This window comes from Uranotaenia lowii, chromosome 2, assembly GCF_029784155.1.
Source record: "Uranotaenia lowii strain MFRU-FL chromosome 2, ASM2978415v1, whole genome shotgun sequence".
NCBI classification, from domain to species: Eukaryota; Metazoa; Arthropoda; class Insecta; order Diptera; family Culicidae; genus Uranotaenia; species Uranotaenia lowii.
Genome location: NC_073692.1, coordinates 233,590,283 through 233,606,993, shown reverse-complemented (window position 1 = coordinate 233,606,993; position 16,711 = coordinate 233,590,283). Strand labels below are relative to the sequence as shown.

At 32.7% G+C, this 16,711-nt stretch overlaps 1 protein-coding gene across 1 annotated transcript in view; it reads right to left on the bottom strand.

The window, feature by feature from the left end:
- Window positions 1-16,711, bottom strand: part of LOC129742409 (solute carrier organic anion transporter family member 74D) — a 56,563-nt gene that overhangs the window by 21,764 nt on the left and 18,088 nt on the right. The window contains exon 2 of the mRNA XM_055734308.1: window positions 6,554-7,228. Coding sequence (XP_055590283.1) covers window positions 6,554-6,740 — 187 coding nt within the window. The 5' untranslated portion in view covers window positions 6,741-7,228. The remainder of the gene's footprint in view (window positions 1-6,553; window positions 7,229-16,711) is intronic.

Below are 16,711 nucleotides of genomic sequence, written 5' to 3'. Positions count from 1 at the left end.
AATGATACGACCGAGACCCAGATTCTGTCAATGAACGTTCAATTGCTTGGCAAAGCAAATCCATTGATTGACAATAAAGGTAGATTCGGGTTAAAGGAGACGTTTTTCCATTTAGATTTACTTTTAAATTCCAAGAAGGACAATTTATATGATATTGATGTTTAGCTCGTATTTTTAAGGAGTATTTTTTTATAGAGAGCATAAGTCCAGATGATAAACAGATACCTTGGCGTTATACGTAGAGCCTTACTATAAGCTCGTAAATTTTTACATCTTATGCATTCTATACGATCTGTATACGAGATTTTCGATCGTTGGGTTATGACATAGAAAAACTCTTCGGGGGCATCCATGAATTACGTAACGCTTTTAGCTGGGAAGGGGATGAGCTCGAACGTTACGAATTGTTACATATGGGGGGAGGTATATTCAAACGGCACAATTTTCCCGTATGATTGATAACGAGCCGCTATTAAGCCAATCCCCATTCTGATACCTGATACGTAACGATTTCTTTCCTTCTACAAATTTCCATCTGCTCGCAGTTACTTCTTGAAGTCATTCCGATTTGATGCCATGTTAAGCCAAATTTGCCTAATTCGAATAATGGCCAATACCTTAAAACTCCAAACTTGATCATCTATTAAGCTGGTTTGTATCCGTCCCTTTCCAAAGATTCTGAAAGAGAGTTCCTAACGATTTGTATTGAATTTTATGAAGAGATTAATCACCGTAATTTATGTTTGTTACTTTAATTTATCGGGCTTATCAGTAAAAAGTGATGTCCTTTTTAGTAGAGATTTGAATTGGATCTCTGTAAATTATGATTTTGAAAACCGAATACTTCGAAGTATATTTTACATTCATGAGCATCATCAAATTGACAAGACTCAAACTATCATCAATAAGCTTAAATCAATTCTTAAAATGGCGATCAATAAGTGTGAACAGAGAGTTATCATTATTGAGTATCAGGACAGGACAGATATGAACTCCGATAGTGAAAATCTGGAAAGTTTTGGTTGTACAATTTGACTTTCAGTACTTATTTAAACATTTTCAGTACTTATTAAAAACAACAGTTTGATAAGACAATACTGTACCTGATTTAATCTATTGCTATTTAAAAAAAAAAACAGCTCGACTGTGACTATCACCCAAATGTATAAAACGATACAATAAGCACTTCTATTTTCCATCTTAAATCTTTGTCAGTGGCCGAAACCAACTGTGCCGATAGAGCTAATGGTATTTGTTTATAGAATGATTGATAACAGCCCGAGCTATTAGGCCTCCGGATTTTAAAACTGCTCGAATAGATAACATATGTATGTTATCGGGAGTGAATGGTTAGTATATAGTTGAACCAGTAGTAAAAACAATGCTATCTATAATTTAAAGTGTATTTGTCCAATGTCCTTTATTTTGTTTACAATGGGTATTGGCGATTGAGAATTATAAATACATATTGACAGCACTTTATAACTTCAATGCTATGTAGTGCGTAATAGATCCACTTTAACCCTTGAATGCATAGTGTTGTTTTGAAATAACACTTCCTTAAAATCAAACGGTCTCGAATACGCACCCAGCAGTAATGTCAACTGAATTTACTATTTTTCAATGCCGAAAGGCGTAGCCCAATTCAACACCTTATAACTTTTTTGTCTGATAAATTACGAAGTAACGGCCTTCGACAAAATTGTTCAGCGGAAAATATTCTTTAGGAAATTTATAAATTGGAAAACAACCATTAGCTGGCTCGGTTCAACAGAAGAAACCAAAATGATGTTGATTTTTCAGTACAAAATGTTCAATTCCCATACAAACCTAAAAGTTTAAATTTACTCAGGTAAACGTTACTTAAAAATTCTGCAAAAAAAAATCATGGATGAGTTATGGACCAAAACGAAGCTTTTAGACTCCAGGGTTTAAGAAATTCAAAAATTACCCCAAATCGACTCAGTCTATTGTACATCTCAATGATGCAGAACATGCATGTGGGTGGATTTTTTCAAGGGATCTTAGATTGCACTTGGAGATCCTACCTCAATAGATATGTGTGTGCTCGTAGTGCTACCGGTAAACAACTGCAACTTCAACCAATAGTGCAGGGGTGTCAAGTAGCATAGCAAAGTAAAAATAGTAACGCGGGGTAACACCACAATAGATCAACTTAATGGTCTCAGTGAACTCTCTCCCCGACAGAAAAAAACGTAACTAAAAAGCCCAATGTAAAACAGTTGGTTCCAAAATTAAAACATCTATGTATGTCTTTCTTTTTTTTCAAATTCGCTCACAGCCCCTAAACTAACTAATGGGATAATAAAAATCCTTTCTCAACACGGTCTGAAAATAGTATACAAGAGCGGCAACACCCTTGAGGATCGGTTGGTCTCCCTGAAAAATAATATTCCGCTAGAAGAGAGATCTGGAATCCATGAAATTCCCTGTGAGAGTTGCCCAGCTGTTTACATTGGCCAAACTCGTCACAAGTTATAGTTCGACTTAAAGAATAGAAAAATGCTGTAGACAACAACAAGGTCAATGAATCCAGCGTAGCCGCCCACGCAACGGAAATGGATCACGCCATAAACTGGGAAAAAGTGATCTTCAAAAAAAGTGTGAGAAAAGCTTCACATTTGAACGCATGGGAGTCGATTTTCATTAGTTTTATGTAGTTCCTAGAAATTAATGGAGAAGACCCACCAATTATGTCGCCGCTTTTCTCCTTCACCAAACGAAAAATTTCGTAAACGAAACATCTTCCGACGAATACTAGTAAACTCGTAGAACAATCCTGTCAGTAATTTCTTCGTGTGATCAGTCGGACATCGTCCTGTAGGTGGGCAACATCAAGCCTGAAACCGGTCGACATAAAAGGTAATTTTGAATCCTTTTTTTCCGTTTGTAAGAACGTTAACTTTGGTGTCCTGTAATACTTCGTGTGTTAATTGTGAATTACCTAGAGTGTCTAGTTTTAGTTTGTAAAACCTTTTTTATCCAATATCATGAAATTTTGAGAAATATATATTAAATGTAGAGGTAACTACTTTATCTTTACTTTCAATGCTTTAATATTTCTTAAGAATTGTGAATAAGCCCGGCTTTTCAGCTTTTGAAAAGGATGCTATAAGACCAAGCCCACCAATGGTTGCTAAACCTCGAATCGAGTACATTCAGCAACATATCTATCAACTCATCATCGCACCAACAGTTGCTAACTTGATTCGAGAAATAGCATTCGAGCAGTAGGTTGTTACAGGATGCGTTTATGTAGCAACCCGGTAGCAACGCAGCCAGTCGTCGCTTTCAGAAAATAAACAAACACAAATACAAACCTGGATCGCAACAATGGGTGCGAAAATAAGAAAGTAGATAAAAACGCAACCAATCAAAACATCTAAAATACCGACCGAAATAGCAATTTGCGGTGGGCTTGGTCTAATCGAATAAAAAATTAACTACCAATGAACACTTTGAGAAGAAAATGATAAGTGAAAAAAAGATCAACAACTGTCTAAACATAAAAATTGAAGAATAAACAATTGCCTCTACTTTTTGATTGCCAACTAAAATATTGAAGCTCAACAAAAACAAAAATATTTATTACAAATGTTGGGGTTTTAAATTCAATGATGTTAAGTTTGTTATAATTGGTTCAGTTGTTTCTAAGATAAAGTGGAACATCACACAATAAGTATAATTTCTTGAAAGAAGTCTCAAATAATATTAAAACTTATAGTTTCATTTACTGGAATTATTACTTTTTATGTGCCCGATTATCGTTTATTCAAAATAAATAAAAAAATTGTAAAAAAAATCATGTCGTTAAGTAATTCAAAATGTTTAACAATTACTCTGGGGAACAGTGTTTTTGATGCCAATATTTAAAAAACAGATTGAATTTTAATATTTTGTCAGATTTAGTCCTTTATCTATTTCTAGTTTTCGTGATATGTCGTTTCAAAGTTCTAAAATTTGTACATTAGTATTTTAGAAAATCAACCGTAGATAACTGCTGAACTAACAAAATTGTATAAAAGCGAAAACTGATTTTGAACTTTTTATTGGATAATTTTGGATTAAATCTAGATGTTTTAGTTTCAGAGTTAATTTATTTTTTCGAGTAATATATTCATTAAATTTAAAATAAAACTTTTATGTTTTAAATATTTAATATTTCTTTCTATTTAACAATTTTGTTGAATACTGTAAACTTATGAAATGAAGAAAAATTTATTTTATGAAATTATTTTATCGGCTATATCGGTGAAATGTGATATTCTTTGAGAAAGAATATTTAAGAATTGAAAGATTATAGACGGATAGAAGATTAGAATAAGATGATGTTGAAAATGAGCGGAAGGGTAATTTTAATTTGATAAACTTGTCATCACCTATCATCTCCTTGTTCCTCACGGGCCGACTACCTTACGGATAGAGTTGTAGCTACCACCCTACAATAGGGTAACGGACTTATTTTGGACCGGGTACATATTTTGGACCACCTTGTAGCTTTTTGCCAATATTTCTCTCATAAATCATGTTATTCATAAAAATTTTGAATAAATATAGTTAAAGCTACTTCTTATGATTCTAATCACATCTAAAATTTTATTTAAGAAAGCTTTTAATGGAGAAAAAATTGAAAATAAAGCATTGATTTTTCACAGTTGGACCGAATCAGGGCCATTTCAGGAGGACGTGCCATTATCGGAGTCAACTTTCAAGAGGTTTGCTGCATAGCTGTGATGAATTTTACAAATACAAACATGTTCACAGCTATGATAAAATAAAACACGTGAAAACTGTTTTGCAAGCTCGAAAAAGCAAAATAACTGGTTTTAATAGCAATTTGACCCATGTCGAAAATAGGTCCTACTTTATTCCTTAGGGACTTATTTTGGACCACTCAACATAATCTGGGTATTGAACTTGTCGTTAAATGTTCATGAACGTAATAAGACGTTGTACGACAATATGAAAGAATTATGCACACTATTTCAATCACTCATTATGAATAAAATTTGGAATTTAAGCATGATTTTATTTAATCAACTCGCCAAAGCCCAAACTCGTTATTAGACGAGGTTCACTTTAATCGGCATTAAACCAAGCCAATCATAGTTTTAACTTACTTTTTGTGCACTATGCTTTGAATCACGTTAATCTAACAATCCACATCAATGGCAATTGTTTGATAAACAGTTGTTAAAAGCTACAGCTTAAAGAAGCCTCAAAACATGAAAACTTGGACTTGCACCAATTTTTTAATAAGTCATTGTTTTTTATGCTTCATAAAATTTTTTTGAAAGTTTGGTCTAAAAGTTTCAACCATTTAGGATTGCTAGTAAAATGAGGTAAAATTCAGGAATGATTTTCGAGGAAAAAAACTTGGGTAGGTAGAAGAAACGAAATGTAAAACCCGTCTAAAGGACGGGTTTGGAAAAAAAACGACAACAAATCGGCAAATATGCAACGAGTTCAATTTATAACAGTTGAAATTGTAACAGTTGAAATATCTCAGTTAATATTAGATAAATTTAATCAAATAATATATTCAATTTTAGCGATATATGTTTCAAAACTTGAGGAAAACTTGGTTGAAATGTGTAAATTTTACAAGCGATAAAGTACTAAAAATCTAGTTTTTCAGCCCCTGTGGTTATGCAACTTATAAAAAAACTGTTGGAAAATTACTCTAACGATAAATTTTATTCTAGTACAAAGTTAGTATCAAACTTAAAACTGAATTTTTGTAACAAAAATCTGGCTTTTAGATGCTTAAAAAGATAGCATAAATCTCACACATTTGTGTTTTTTTTTTTGAATCTATCTACAGAACTGAAGCCAAACAAAATCCACTAAGGTTTTGGAAGTCAAAATACATCAATTGATGTCGCGAAGTTCATGATGTCAGACTCTCCAAACTTATCATTGGCTCGCCTGAAGGAGATTTGCGTACTGAAAATTGAGCCTAAAGATAAGTCAACTGGCCAGTATTGAAAACTGCAGAACAAATTTCAGTGTGCTGTCAGAATTTTCATAACATTTGGAACACACTATGTAACAGGAATTTTACTGTTTTTACTCTATTCTTATCGAGCAAACTAAACTTGACTAGTCTATTACAATAAGAAAAGACAAAATTATCTGAATAACTCGCATAATTGCGTATCAACCGCTGTCGAAATATAGCAAAATGTAGAGAAAAAAAACTTATAATGTAGAATTTTTGATTGGAATTTTTCCTATTTTCTAAGGTTAATCTTTGTATAACAAAAACTAGAGCTGATAGAAAAAGAACCAACTGCATGTTTCCATTCCACGTCCCCCAATTAGTCATAATCGGCTTTTAAATTAATGATTTTTGGCACTTTAGAAAAACAAAAATGTCGTAGACATGTGTTTTAATTTGTGAATAATTAAAATTCATGTTCACATCAAGGTTAAAAACGAAAATTCTTATTTACAATAACAAGTTATAAAAAAGGTCAGCTTGACCAGACTTTTAGAAAAATACTTACAAAAAATATCGAACGAGACTCACCTGTAGTGGAAGATGGAATTTTAAACCGTTTCTCCAAAGTTGTCAGCGTGATGACGAAGTAAATGTACGCCATGGCTTGAACGGTGCCCAGAAATCCGTACACCATGATGAAGGATCGCGGCGTCGCGAAACGCTGAAGCCATGACGGATGCCAGCAGGATAATCCGCAGAGAAAGTTGGATTTCATTTTCGATTGTCCCTCGATGACGTTTTGAACTTTGCAGGTTTTTTTATGTTATTTTATCTTATTTTATTGAATTCTCTTTTGTGAAATTTGATAATCAGCTGCTCTTATCACTACGTATTAACACTTGCTTATCTCCATTCACACTTTTTCAGGATTCTACCAATTTTCCAGTGGTGCGTTGTTGCGTTTCCAGCACACGCTTAGATCTACTCAATGCATGGAGTAGAGCCACTGAAATGCACTTGTTGGGAAGCCACGGGCTTCATCGAAAATCCCGGAAGTCACTATCACTAATCATTGCTCTGGATCTGATACAGCACAAATCACACAGTGTGGTTGCTCCACATGCAAAATTATGAATATTGTTATTTGCTTGTTATTAAAAAACTACACAACAGCCCAGAATCTTCTTCGGCGGTCGGAAAACACCTGTTCACTCGACCACATCACCCACACGAATGATTCTAATCGGTTGAATACACCTGTGCCTAGTGACGAGAAAACGAAAAAAACGCGATAGGGAAAATTCCTTCAGTTGATCAGGGACTCACATCCATTGAAATGACACTGGCTGGCCACAAACATTATCAATCGTATCGGGGCGTTATCCGGGACTAGCTAAGGCGTCGTCGTCCGTCGTCGAATAAATATTTATCGCCAAGGCGCACTTATCGCGGGAGGACTTTTCTTTGAACTCGGCTGATTATTTTGTCCACACACCGTTTTTGTCACTATTTGAAGTACCCACTAGCTTTTGTCGAATAACCATTGAGAGTGAACATAAATAAGTGGTGGGACAAGGGAACAGAATCCAAATTGTCAGCTGGTTCATCCTTCATAGCTGACCCGAACACGTGGCAGAAGACTGATTTGCAGCATGATTTAGTTTTCTTAAAATTTGAGAATTTGTCAAGGCGGCATCCATAAATTACGTAACGCAAAAAATGCACTTTTTTGACCCCCTCCCCCCCGTATGTCACAAATCGTAACGCTTCGACGTACCCCCCAATGAAAATTACGTAACGCAGAAACTTACCCCCCCCCCCCCCCCTCCCATCATCATGTTTTTAAATACTGATTTTCGAAGATCAAAAAAAGATTCAAACAAAAAATTTCAACGTTCTTTAAAACGTAATTCAAATCTATCTAATGCGCTTCTTAGTACCCATTGATGATAACTCACTGATAAAATAAATTGATTGTTGTTAACTAATGATCTACCTTGTTTACTTTATTTTGTTTAAGAAGCATAACTTGTCATGTCAAAAATTCTCCACTTAGTAATCATAATTTTTTTTAAATCAATTGAGAAAAAATAGTTAAATTTCCGTCTGAGGTTGAACTGAGTTCTTGGGGGTAAATGTTCCTAATTTCGGGTTTTCAACGGTTATTTCACAGATATTCAATATACATTTTAAGGAGTCTATCTCAGAATCTTTAAAGAGGAAAGATTACAAACCAGTTTCAATCATGTTGAAGCTTACAAATTTTAAGCTGGTTTTGGTGTTTATCATTCTGAAAAAAATGAATGACATTAAAATAGCTGCGATTAAGTAAACTGAAATTTTTTAGGAAAAAATCGTTACGTAACGATGAGCATACCTCCCCCCCCTCCCCTATGTCACAATTCGTAACGCTCGAGCTTACTCCCCCCCCCCCCCCTAGGAGCATTACGTAATTTATGGATGCCCCCCAATAGATTTGGATTACACAAGACCCAGACTTATTCAACATAGGTTTTATAATTTCAAATAACACAGACTAAATATCTTAACACTGTAGAACCCAGCACCGCCTTTAGGCGAGGTTTACGATTGGCAGTTAGTTGAAAGAGTTACCATCATTCTGGATTGATTTTTTAAGTAAAAAAAAAATTTAGGAAGAAGAGATGAAACATAAACCCCGTCTAAAGGCGGTATTGGGAAAGTACGGAAACAATTCGAAAAATTTGCTCAATATTACTTTTCATGTAAGTTAAAATATGTCAGTAATTTATGGGCTACACAATAAACGAAAATTACCGAGTTCCGTAATTTTTTTACCGAAATCCTAACATGTGTAAATCGTTAAACTGTTCGGTAATTTTTTCGGTCAAAATAAATGGACATCGGTGAATCGATTCTTCATTTACCGATGTTCGTTTATTTTTTACCGAAAAAAAAATACCGAACAGTTTAACGATTTACACATGTTAGAAATTCGGTAAAAAAAATTACCGAACTCGGTAATTTTCGTTTACTGTGTAATTTTAACAAAAAACTACATAAAATGATAGCTGTTGGGTGTTAATATGTTTCAAAACTTGGAAAAAAATGGTTGAAGTGTGTAGAAACCAAAACCGAAAAAGAACTGAAAGTTAAGTTCCTTAGCCCTTGAAATCATGCATTTTTCGTGAAAATTGTCATAAAAAATGTTTCAGCTATAAAGTTTTTCGTACAAAAACTTGTCTTATCTTTAAAGTTTTTCGTACAGCAAATTTTCTCATCTCTAAAGTTCTTCGTACAACAAAAGTTGTTTTTAATCATAAAAGTAAGCATTTGTGAATTTTTCAACAGATTTTTTTTGGATTCTGTAGCGTTAAAAGCGGTCACACGGAAATAGCTGAACGGCTGAACTACCTCTTCTACTATTGAGTTTGTATAACAATTTTCAGTTGGTCATCGTTTGTTCGAGAGTGGGAAATAGACTGAGTTGATTTGGAATTCCTCAAACCCTCGGGCCTAAAAAGCTTCGTTTTGGTCCAAAACTCATTAATGATTTTTTGCAGAATTTTTGAGTAACGTTTACATGAGTAAATTTGAACTGTAAGGTTTGAATGAGGAAATCTAATATTTGTACTAAAAAATGAAAATAATTTTTGTTTCTTCTGTGGAACCGAGCCAGCTGTTGGTTTTACGTCGATTCAAAAATTTCCCAAAGGAAATTTTTCGCTAAACAACTTTGTCGAAGACTGTAACTTTGTATTTTATTATACAAAAAAGTTGTTAGGTGCTGAATGAGCGTATGTCTTTTGAAATTGAAAAATAATAAATTCAATTGACATCACTGCTGGGTACCTGGGCAAGGTATAGCAAGACTATTTTCATGCAATACTTTGCGAAGCTCCAGCAGTGATGTCAATTGAATTTATTGTTTATCAATGCGAAAAGACATACTCCGGTTAAACAGCTTATAACTTTTTTGCCTAGTAATATACGAAGTTACAGTCTTCGACAAAGTTGTTTAGCGGAAAATTTCTTTACAGGAAATTCATAAATTGGCATTAAAACCAACAGCAAGCTCGGTTCCACAAAAAAAAGATTTATGATGTTCATTTTTCAGTACAAAATATCCAATTTTCTCGTACAACACTAAAAGATCAAATTTACTCATGTAAACGTTACTTAAAAGTTCTGCAAATAATCATGAATGAGTTTAGGACCAAAACGAAGCTTGTCAGAGAGAAATTCCAAAATTACCTCAAATCGACTCAGTCTAGTGGGAAAATTCTTCATTTTCTTCTAAGTAAGCTGGAGATGCCATCCGTACAGCATTTTAATAAGATGAGAAAATAGCCATAACCAGAGCTTCAGATATTCTCAAAATTTTCGTGTCCAAATTTAGTTCTGTACTCAAAACCGAAATGAGGGGGTGATTTTTCTAGTATTTCAATAATTCAATCAAGGATCATTATTTTGTTTTTTTCTATGGAAATTTTACCGTTGCTCCTGAGAGTTTTAAAATCTGATTACAAATAACAAATTGTAGGTACATTCTTTTATTTTCAATAAAAAAAATTCACAACAATCTGTAAAAATTTGATATCCAAATTTTGAAGTATGGTTCTGTTTGTTTTTTTCAGAGACACAATAGACTTATTTTAAGCTCATGTTCTATATTTCAATGTTGATTTCGAGGAATAGAAATATTTTCATTGGTTCATTCATTCTTTCAAATATGACTTGTGATTCTGCTCTCCTATTCTGATTAAAAAAAACTTATATCATGCAAGCTTGCCAGATTGCCCAGTTTTATCCGGGTTTGCCCGGATATTTAATAAAACATTGGAAAAGTCCGGATTTACCTCGGATTTATTCACTTTATTTGCCTAACCAAACAAAAAGAATTGTCTTGTGTTGGTTTTCTATTAATGCTTTCGAAACGAAGTTTTTTGAGCAAGCTTTATCAAAATAATCATAAAAGGTTTTTTGGAAGCCTAAAATACGATTAAAAATCTGCTGATTTTTTTAAAGGAATATTTTTATTTAGTTTTTTTTCTTGATTTTTGTTGAGTAATTCCTGAGTTTTGACCAAATTTGCCCGGAAATTGCCTGGATTTTTGGTCGAAAATTTGTAAATACAATGTCCGAATTTCAACAAGTTTTTGCAATGTGCAGAAATTTTTTGGCAGTCTTAATTTCTGATATTATTTAAGATTTTGATAAGTTATCATAAATAACGTTCAATTCGTTTTTTTGATATTAACAAATATTTTCTAGCTAAAATTTTGAACTTTATTTCGCAAGCCACTCGTATTAATTTTAATTTAAAATTTAAATTTTAGTGTCTACTATATTTAAAAGCAGAATACTGATTTTCAGTTTTGACTTTGAATTCACAACAGAAATTTTGAAAAAGATGTGAGAAATCGTATTATTTTTATTTTTTGTTTTCCTTGATGTTCCCATAGTTTCTTATTGTTCAGAATGATGTAATGAAATATTCAAATAAGAATTCAAATAAGGTTTAAATTAAATCAAAAATGAAAAAACACACAATCTTCAGCTACACAATGCAGTTAGATTGTTTTTTTTTATAAAAGGAAAGAACCGAACGAAAAAAAATCGGTCATCTTTATACATCTTCGAATAGATGTATTCCTGAAAATGCAATTTCATTCGCGAAAAAAGTTTAAGTAGCACCTTAGCTACACGCAAAATAATTTAGAAATTATTTCTATGGGATTTTTCACGTAAACAAAGATTTTGTTGCATCAAATCGATTCTACGTGAGGCTTGAAGTAACCAAAGGTTTTCAAGTTTGCCCTGGTAAGTAATTACTTTATTTCTACATAATTGCCTCATGAATTTCACCTAAAGTCTAAGTGGATGACTTTAAATGGGTTTCGAGTTTTTTTTGTCAAATTATTATTGGAAAAGGTTGTTGCATCATTCAGCTGACATTGCAAGTGGTCACAGGACGGAACTTAATCGTTACAAGATAAATTACGAAGATACTTTAAGAGACAGACAAATAGTGTCTCCAGCGGAAAGCTCATCAAACCATGCGCTTTGATAATCTTAAATCAAATATATGAGCGTGTCATTTTGCATGATTCATTCATAAAAACTTTTTTCCAGTGAACAGATAGAGCCAAACTGTTTTCTACAAAGTTGTGTCCAAATCGTTTATTTAACCATCTCAATGAACTCAGACAACAACAAAAAGGTGAAAATTCGACTTTGCTCGAGAAATGGGGATGTTCATTTTCAAATGTGTGATTTGAATAGAAAATTAAAAAAATTGGAGTTTTTTCTCGTGTTTAAAAAATAATATGTATTCCTTAATCATATATCTATTTTATATTTGAACTAAATAATGCCGTCATGAAATAATTTTTAGTTTGCACCAATCCGAAATAGGACCGTTTAAAAAGTACAATTTTTTGATAGAAACTACCTTATAAAAAACGAACGTCTCTAGATACAAGTTTGCTTCCTGATAGATTTTTCTTGCGCATTTTTAATTTCATGCAAATGCTTAGAAAACATATTTCTTGTATGAATTCATTCACAAAAGTTGAAGCCAAAATTCTGTTATTTTCAATACACCCTAACATTTCAACTTTAAAAAAATAATAATACCGCATTCTGGTAAGTTTTATTTCCTATTTTTTTTATCAAAATGGTTATTATAAAATAATTATAAAGCATTAAGATAAAGCATTTTTTCAATATTTGATTTTTTTCAATGATTTAACAAGATGCGTTGCGGAGCTTCCGCAATAAAGCGCATGTGTTTTACAAACTGTTCATCATTTGAATTTCAACAGAAACTTGTCGTAAAGTGGCAACTTGGCATTTTTCTCCATATTAATTATATTTAGATTCGAATTCAAGTTACTGAGCATCAGAATAACTTATTCGAGGTTCCTTGATTGACCCATGATTTCTTTTATCGAATTTTTTTTGTACGTATTGCAGACTTAAAAATTTTCGATACAAATATTTGTTAGATCAATTTAAATTCAGGTCGTTCATTCCATCTATTAGTTTTTCACTGTTACAACCATATTAAAAACCATATTTTTTATAATTTTTGAAGCCTATGTAAAAACTAAATAAGAGAGCTTCATTGTACCACAACGTGGCTTGAAAAGATGCCTCTTTTTCACCTCCACGTTCAGTGATCTCATGGGGATATTTTGATAAACGATAATTTTTCCATGTGCCGTGTGGTTGATGAATAATTAAAACTATATCACGGTTGAGCTTCCGCTGTTATGTTTACTTACTGTGTTGGGATTTGAATATCTCAATCAGATAGTGTCAGGAATGCGAACGAGTAAATTGGTTTCGGTACTCGAAGTTTTTGCTTTGTTATGATTTTCCAAAAAAAACTGTTTAGTTCTTATTGATAAGTGTCGAAAAAAATTAACCTGGTAGAGGAAGGGTTAATAAACGGACTATTTATGGATCATAATTAGCCTCAATGAGGTCAAACCCAATAACTAAGCTTTTAATATTTAGATCGCAATAAACGGTTTACAATATCTTCAGAACCTGTTACCGATCCTAGTTATTTGGAGGGTGAGGGCTAATTAATGATTTTTTTAGTTGACAAATAAACAATTTCAACCTATAAAACACTCAATTTTTAATTTTTATCGTTCACCAAGTAAGAAATGTTTTCTTAAATCTCGTAATAACAAATGGAAGTTTATTTAAATAACTAGTTTGCTAAGACACGCTACCACTTTTTATGGAAAAGTTCACACAACATTTACTGAACAACTCCGATTCGGTTAGAGGAGAAACACCTTGATGACCGACACGAGAGGACGGATACCTTTATCGGCCGAAAGATTACCGTCAACTGATTAGCACCTGCCATTTCTAGTGGGACAAAAATTACCTGCTGCCCGTCATCTGTGTGAATTAATTTTTTTTCTTTCTTGTAAATCCATTTCGATTGTTTGTGTGATTGTATGAGCGCATCTATTCATCAGTTGTGATAACCAACATGAGTTGACGTTTTTGTATTCAATGAAATTAATAATAAAGAATAATAACCACAATTTCATGCAAGAAACGTCCGGGGCGTAACGTTCTAAATAAATCGAACTTGGATGGTTTCCGATTTAATTTACCGGTTGTTCGAAAACAATCTACTGCACACTCCCCGTTGCCAACTGAAAAGCCGCGTGGCATTAAAATCGTATTTGGATATGTTTACAGGCTATTAGCATTTATTCCACTCTTATGTCGTCAAGAATTGCTGCGCGTCATTGGTAGGTACTTGTAAGGACTGACTTCAAGCGTGAGATTCCATGCTGAGCTCGGGAGTCATAAAGTAAAAGTATATTGATGTTACTAAACAATGTGATTTCCGAAAGGAAGAGTATTCTGTAAATAATTCATAGATCTTCTATCAGTCATGTTCGATTCTAGAAATATACTTTCTCAAGGAATATAAGATTTTCAACGAAGTAGCCAATAAAATAATTCATTTGAATAGCCTTTTTTTCTTTTAAATAGCTAGTGATCATTACTGACTGATAAAAATATTAAAAAAAAAATAATTAAAAAAGACTTAAATGATTCGAACCATATGGTGGGAAGAATATAAGTTTTCTATAACAATTATCACCCTCTTAGACTTTTAAATTGTTACAAAAGGAGTAATATGATTGAAAAATGGTCAATGATGTAACGGTATGTAACGATAAATAGCTAAATTTATCAGAAAGATATGATCAAAACAAGAATAGAAGATAAAATCACCTCACACTACCCTATTTATATCTTTGGCAACCAACGTCATATTTTTCAAAGACCCTGAGTTTTGTAAGTTTTTTTTTGTGTTTATTTATTTACATCATAAGCAGTTGGACTTTCTCCCACAGCGGAAATTCTTCGCACACTTCGAGGCTGGGCGTTTCGGGTTTCTTGCTTATGAAGTTCATTATTTGACTCAGAGCATCAATCTAGCTGTACTAAATTAATAGCGTCCAGGAATGAAGAGATAGATATTTGGTGTCTTGGGCAACATTTGTTAAGTTTTACGAGGAGATTATTCTGGTAAAAAATACATTGCCAAGTCTACCAATAGCGAGATAAACATGCTAACTTTTTTGTTATTCAACCAAGGGCTTTGATGCTTGAACCAGTATTCCGAAAATCACTCATTTTCAATGAATGTTCCTGATTGCACTTCGCAACTGAACGTACAGCGATTGGGTTTTGTTTTTGATTGCTACTGGACCTATCCGATCATTGTTCATTCTATTCATCGGTAAAACACAGATCACCTCGCACGATGCTTGCTGTCAAAACAGTGCAGCAGCATCATCAAATTGGAATCTCACCAAAATGAGTGATGCATACGGCGAATCATGTTGGTCTAAGATCAGGAGTGATTGGTTCAGGCAGTGAGTGGTACATGCAACCGATCATTAGCAAATGTTGTTTGATTTTAAACATAGCCAATTAATAATTTTATTTGATTTAAAGAGTTTTTTTACATCAGTGAGAACGAAATCAAATTGCAGTTGTGTTTATTAGGAAAAGACTTGGTTGGCATTGCTGAGTGGAGCGCTGATCGAGATTGCATACCGGTCGGGCGAAGCAGTTGCGAGAGGCGCTTTCCTATTAGAATTCCTTACCAATCAGAATGTTTCAAATAAGAAACGTATCCTGAGTGTTTGTTTTGATTGATTTTCGGAACATTGTCTTGAACAAAGTTGTTTATTTGGTCAAAATACATAAACTTTTCGAATATCTCAAAGTTCTATTACATCACCCTCAGAAGTTACAGTGAAAGTAAAAAATACCTAAAATTGTTATTCAAATCTGAAACGTTGTAGATCGAATAAATGGTTCGTCGTCTTTGAAACAAAGCTGAAGCAGGCCAAGATCTACAATTTCTTCATACATTACGATGATTTTGAAGTTGTTGAAGCTCTGTAAAAAGCATTTAGTGTAAGTGATTTTCAAAGGATCATTCATCGAAAAGCGCACATTATCTCAACACCACCTTTTGTGTAATTATTTTGATGATAAATGGAACTATTTCCATCTGAAATTGGCGCGGAAATCGGTAAAACTGGAAACATAATATTTTTGAATGATTGAAAAAACTCTTATTTGTATGAAAATTGCCTATTCTTCTCAATGAAAGAAAGTTGAAAACAATTAATTAATTTATTTTATTTATTTATTTATTTATTTATTTATTTATTTATTTATTTATTTATTTATTTATTTATTTATTTATTTATTTATTTATTCATTTATTTATGTATTTATTTATTTATTTATTTATTTATTTATTTATTTATTTATTTATTTATTAATTTATTTATTTATTTATTTATTTATTTATTTATTTATTTATTTATTTATTTATTTTATTTTATTTATATTTTGAATCAAAAAATTAAAATTGTATTCAATTATTTAAATCATTTTTGTTCAAGTTTTCATAGCGATTATTTAGAATCGGTTCAGACGGTTAAATAGAAATGGCAAGGCCTATTATTTTTATGGAGAAAAATAGGTAATTTTCACACACAAAAGGTATTTCCAATCATTCAAAACTCTGCTAGTTCCACCATTTTCCACGCTAATTTCAGATGGAAATGGTTCTATTATTCATTAAAAATAATCACACAAAAGGTGGTAAGGCGGTGTTGCGATTAATGTTCGCTTTTCGATGAACGAGCTTTTGAAAACCAGAAAATACACTAAATGCTTTCTACAAAGCTTCAGCTA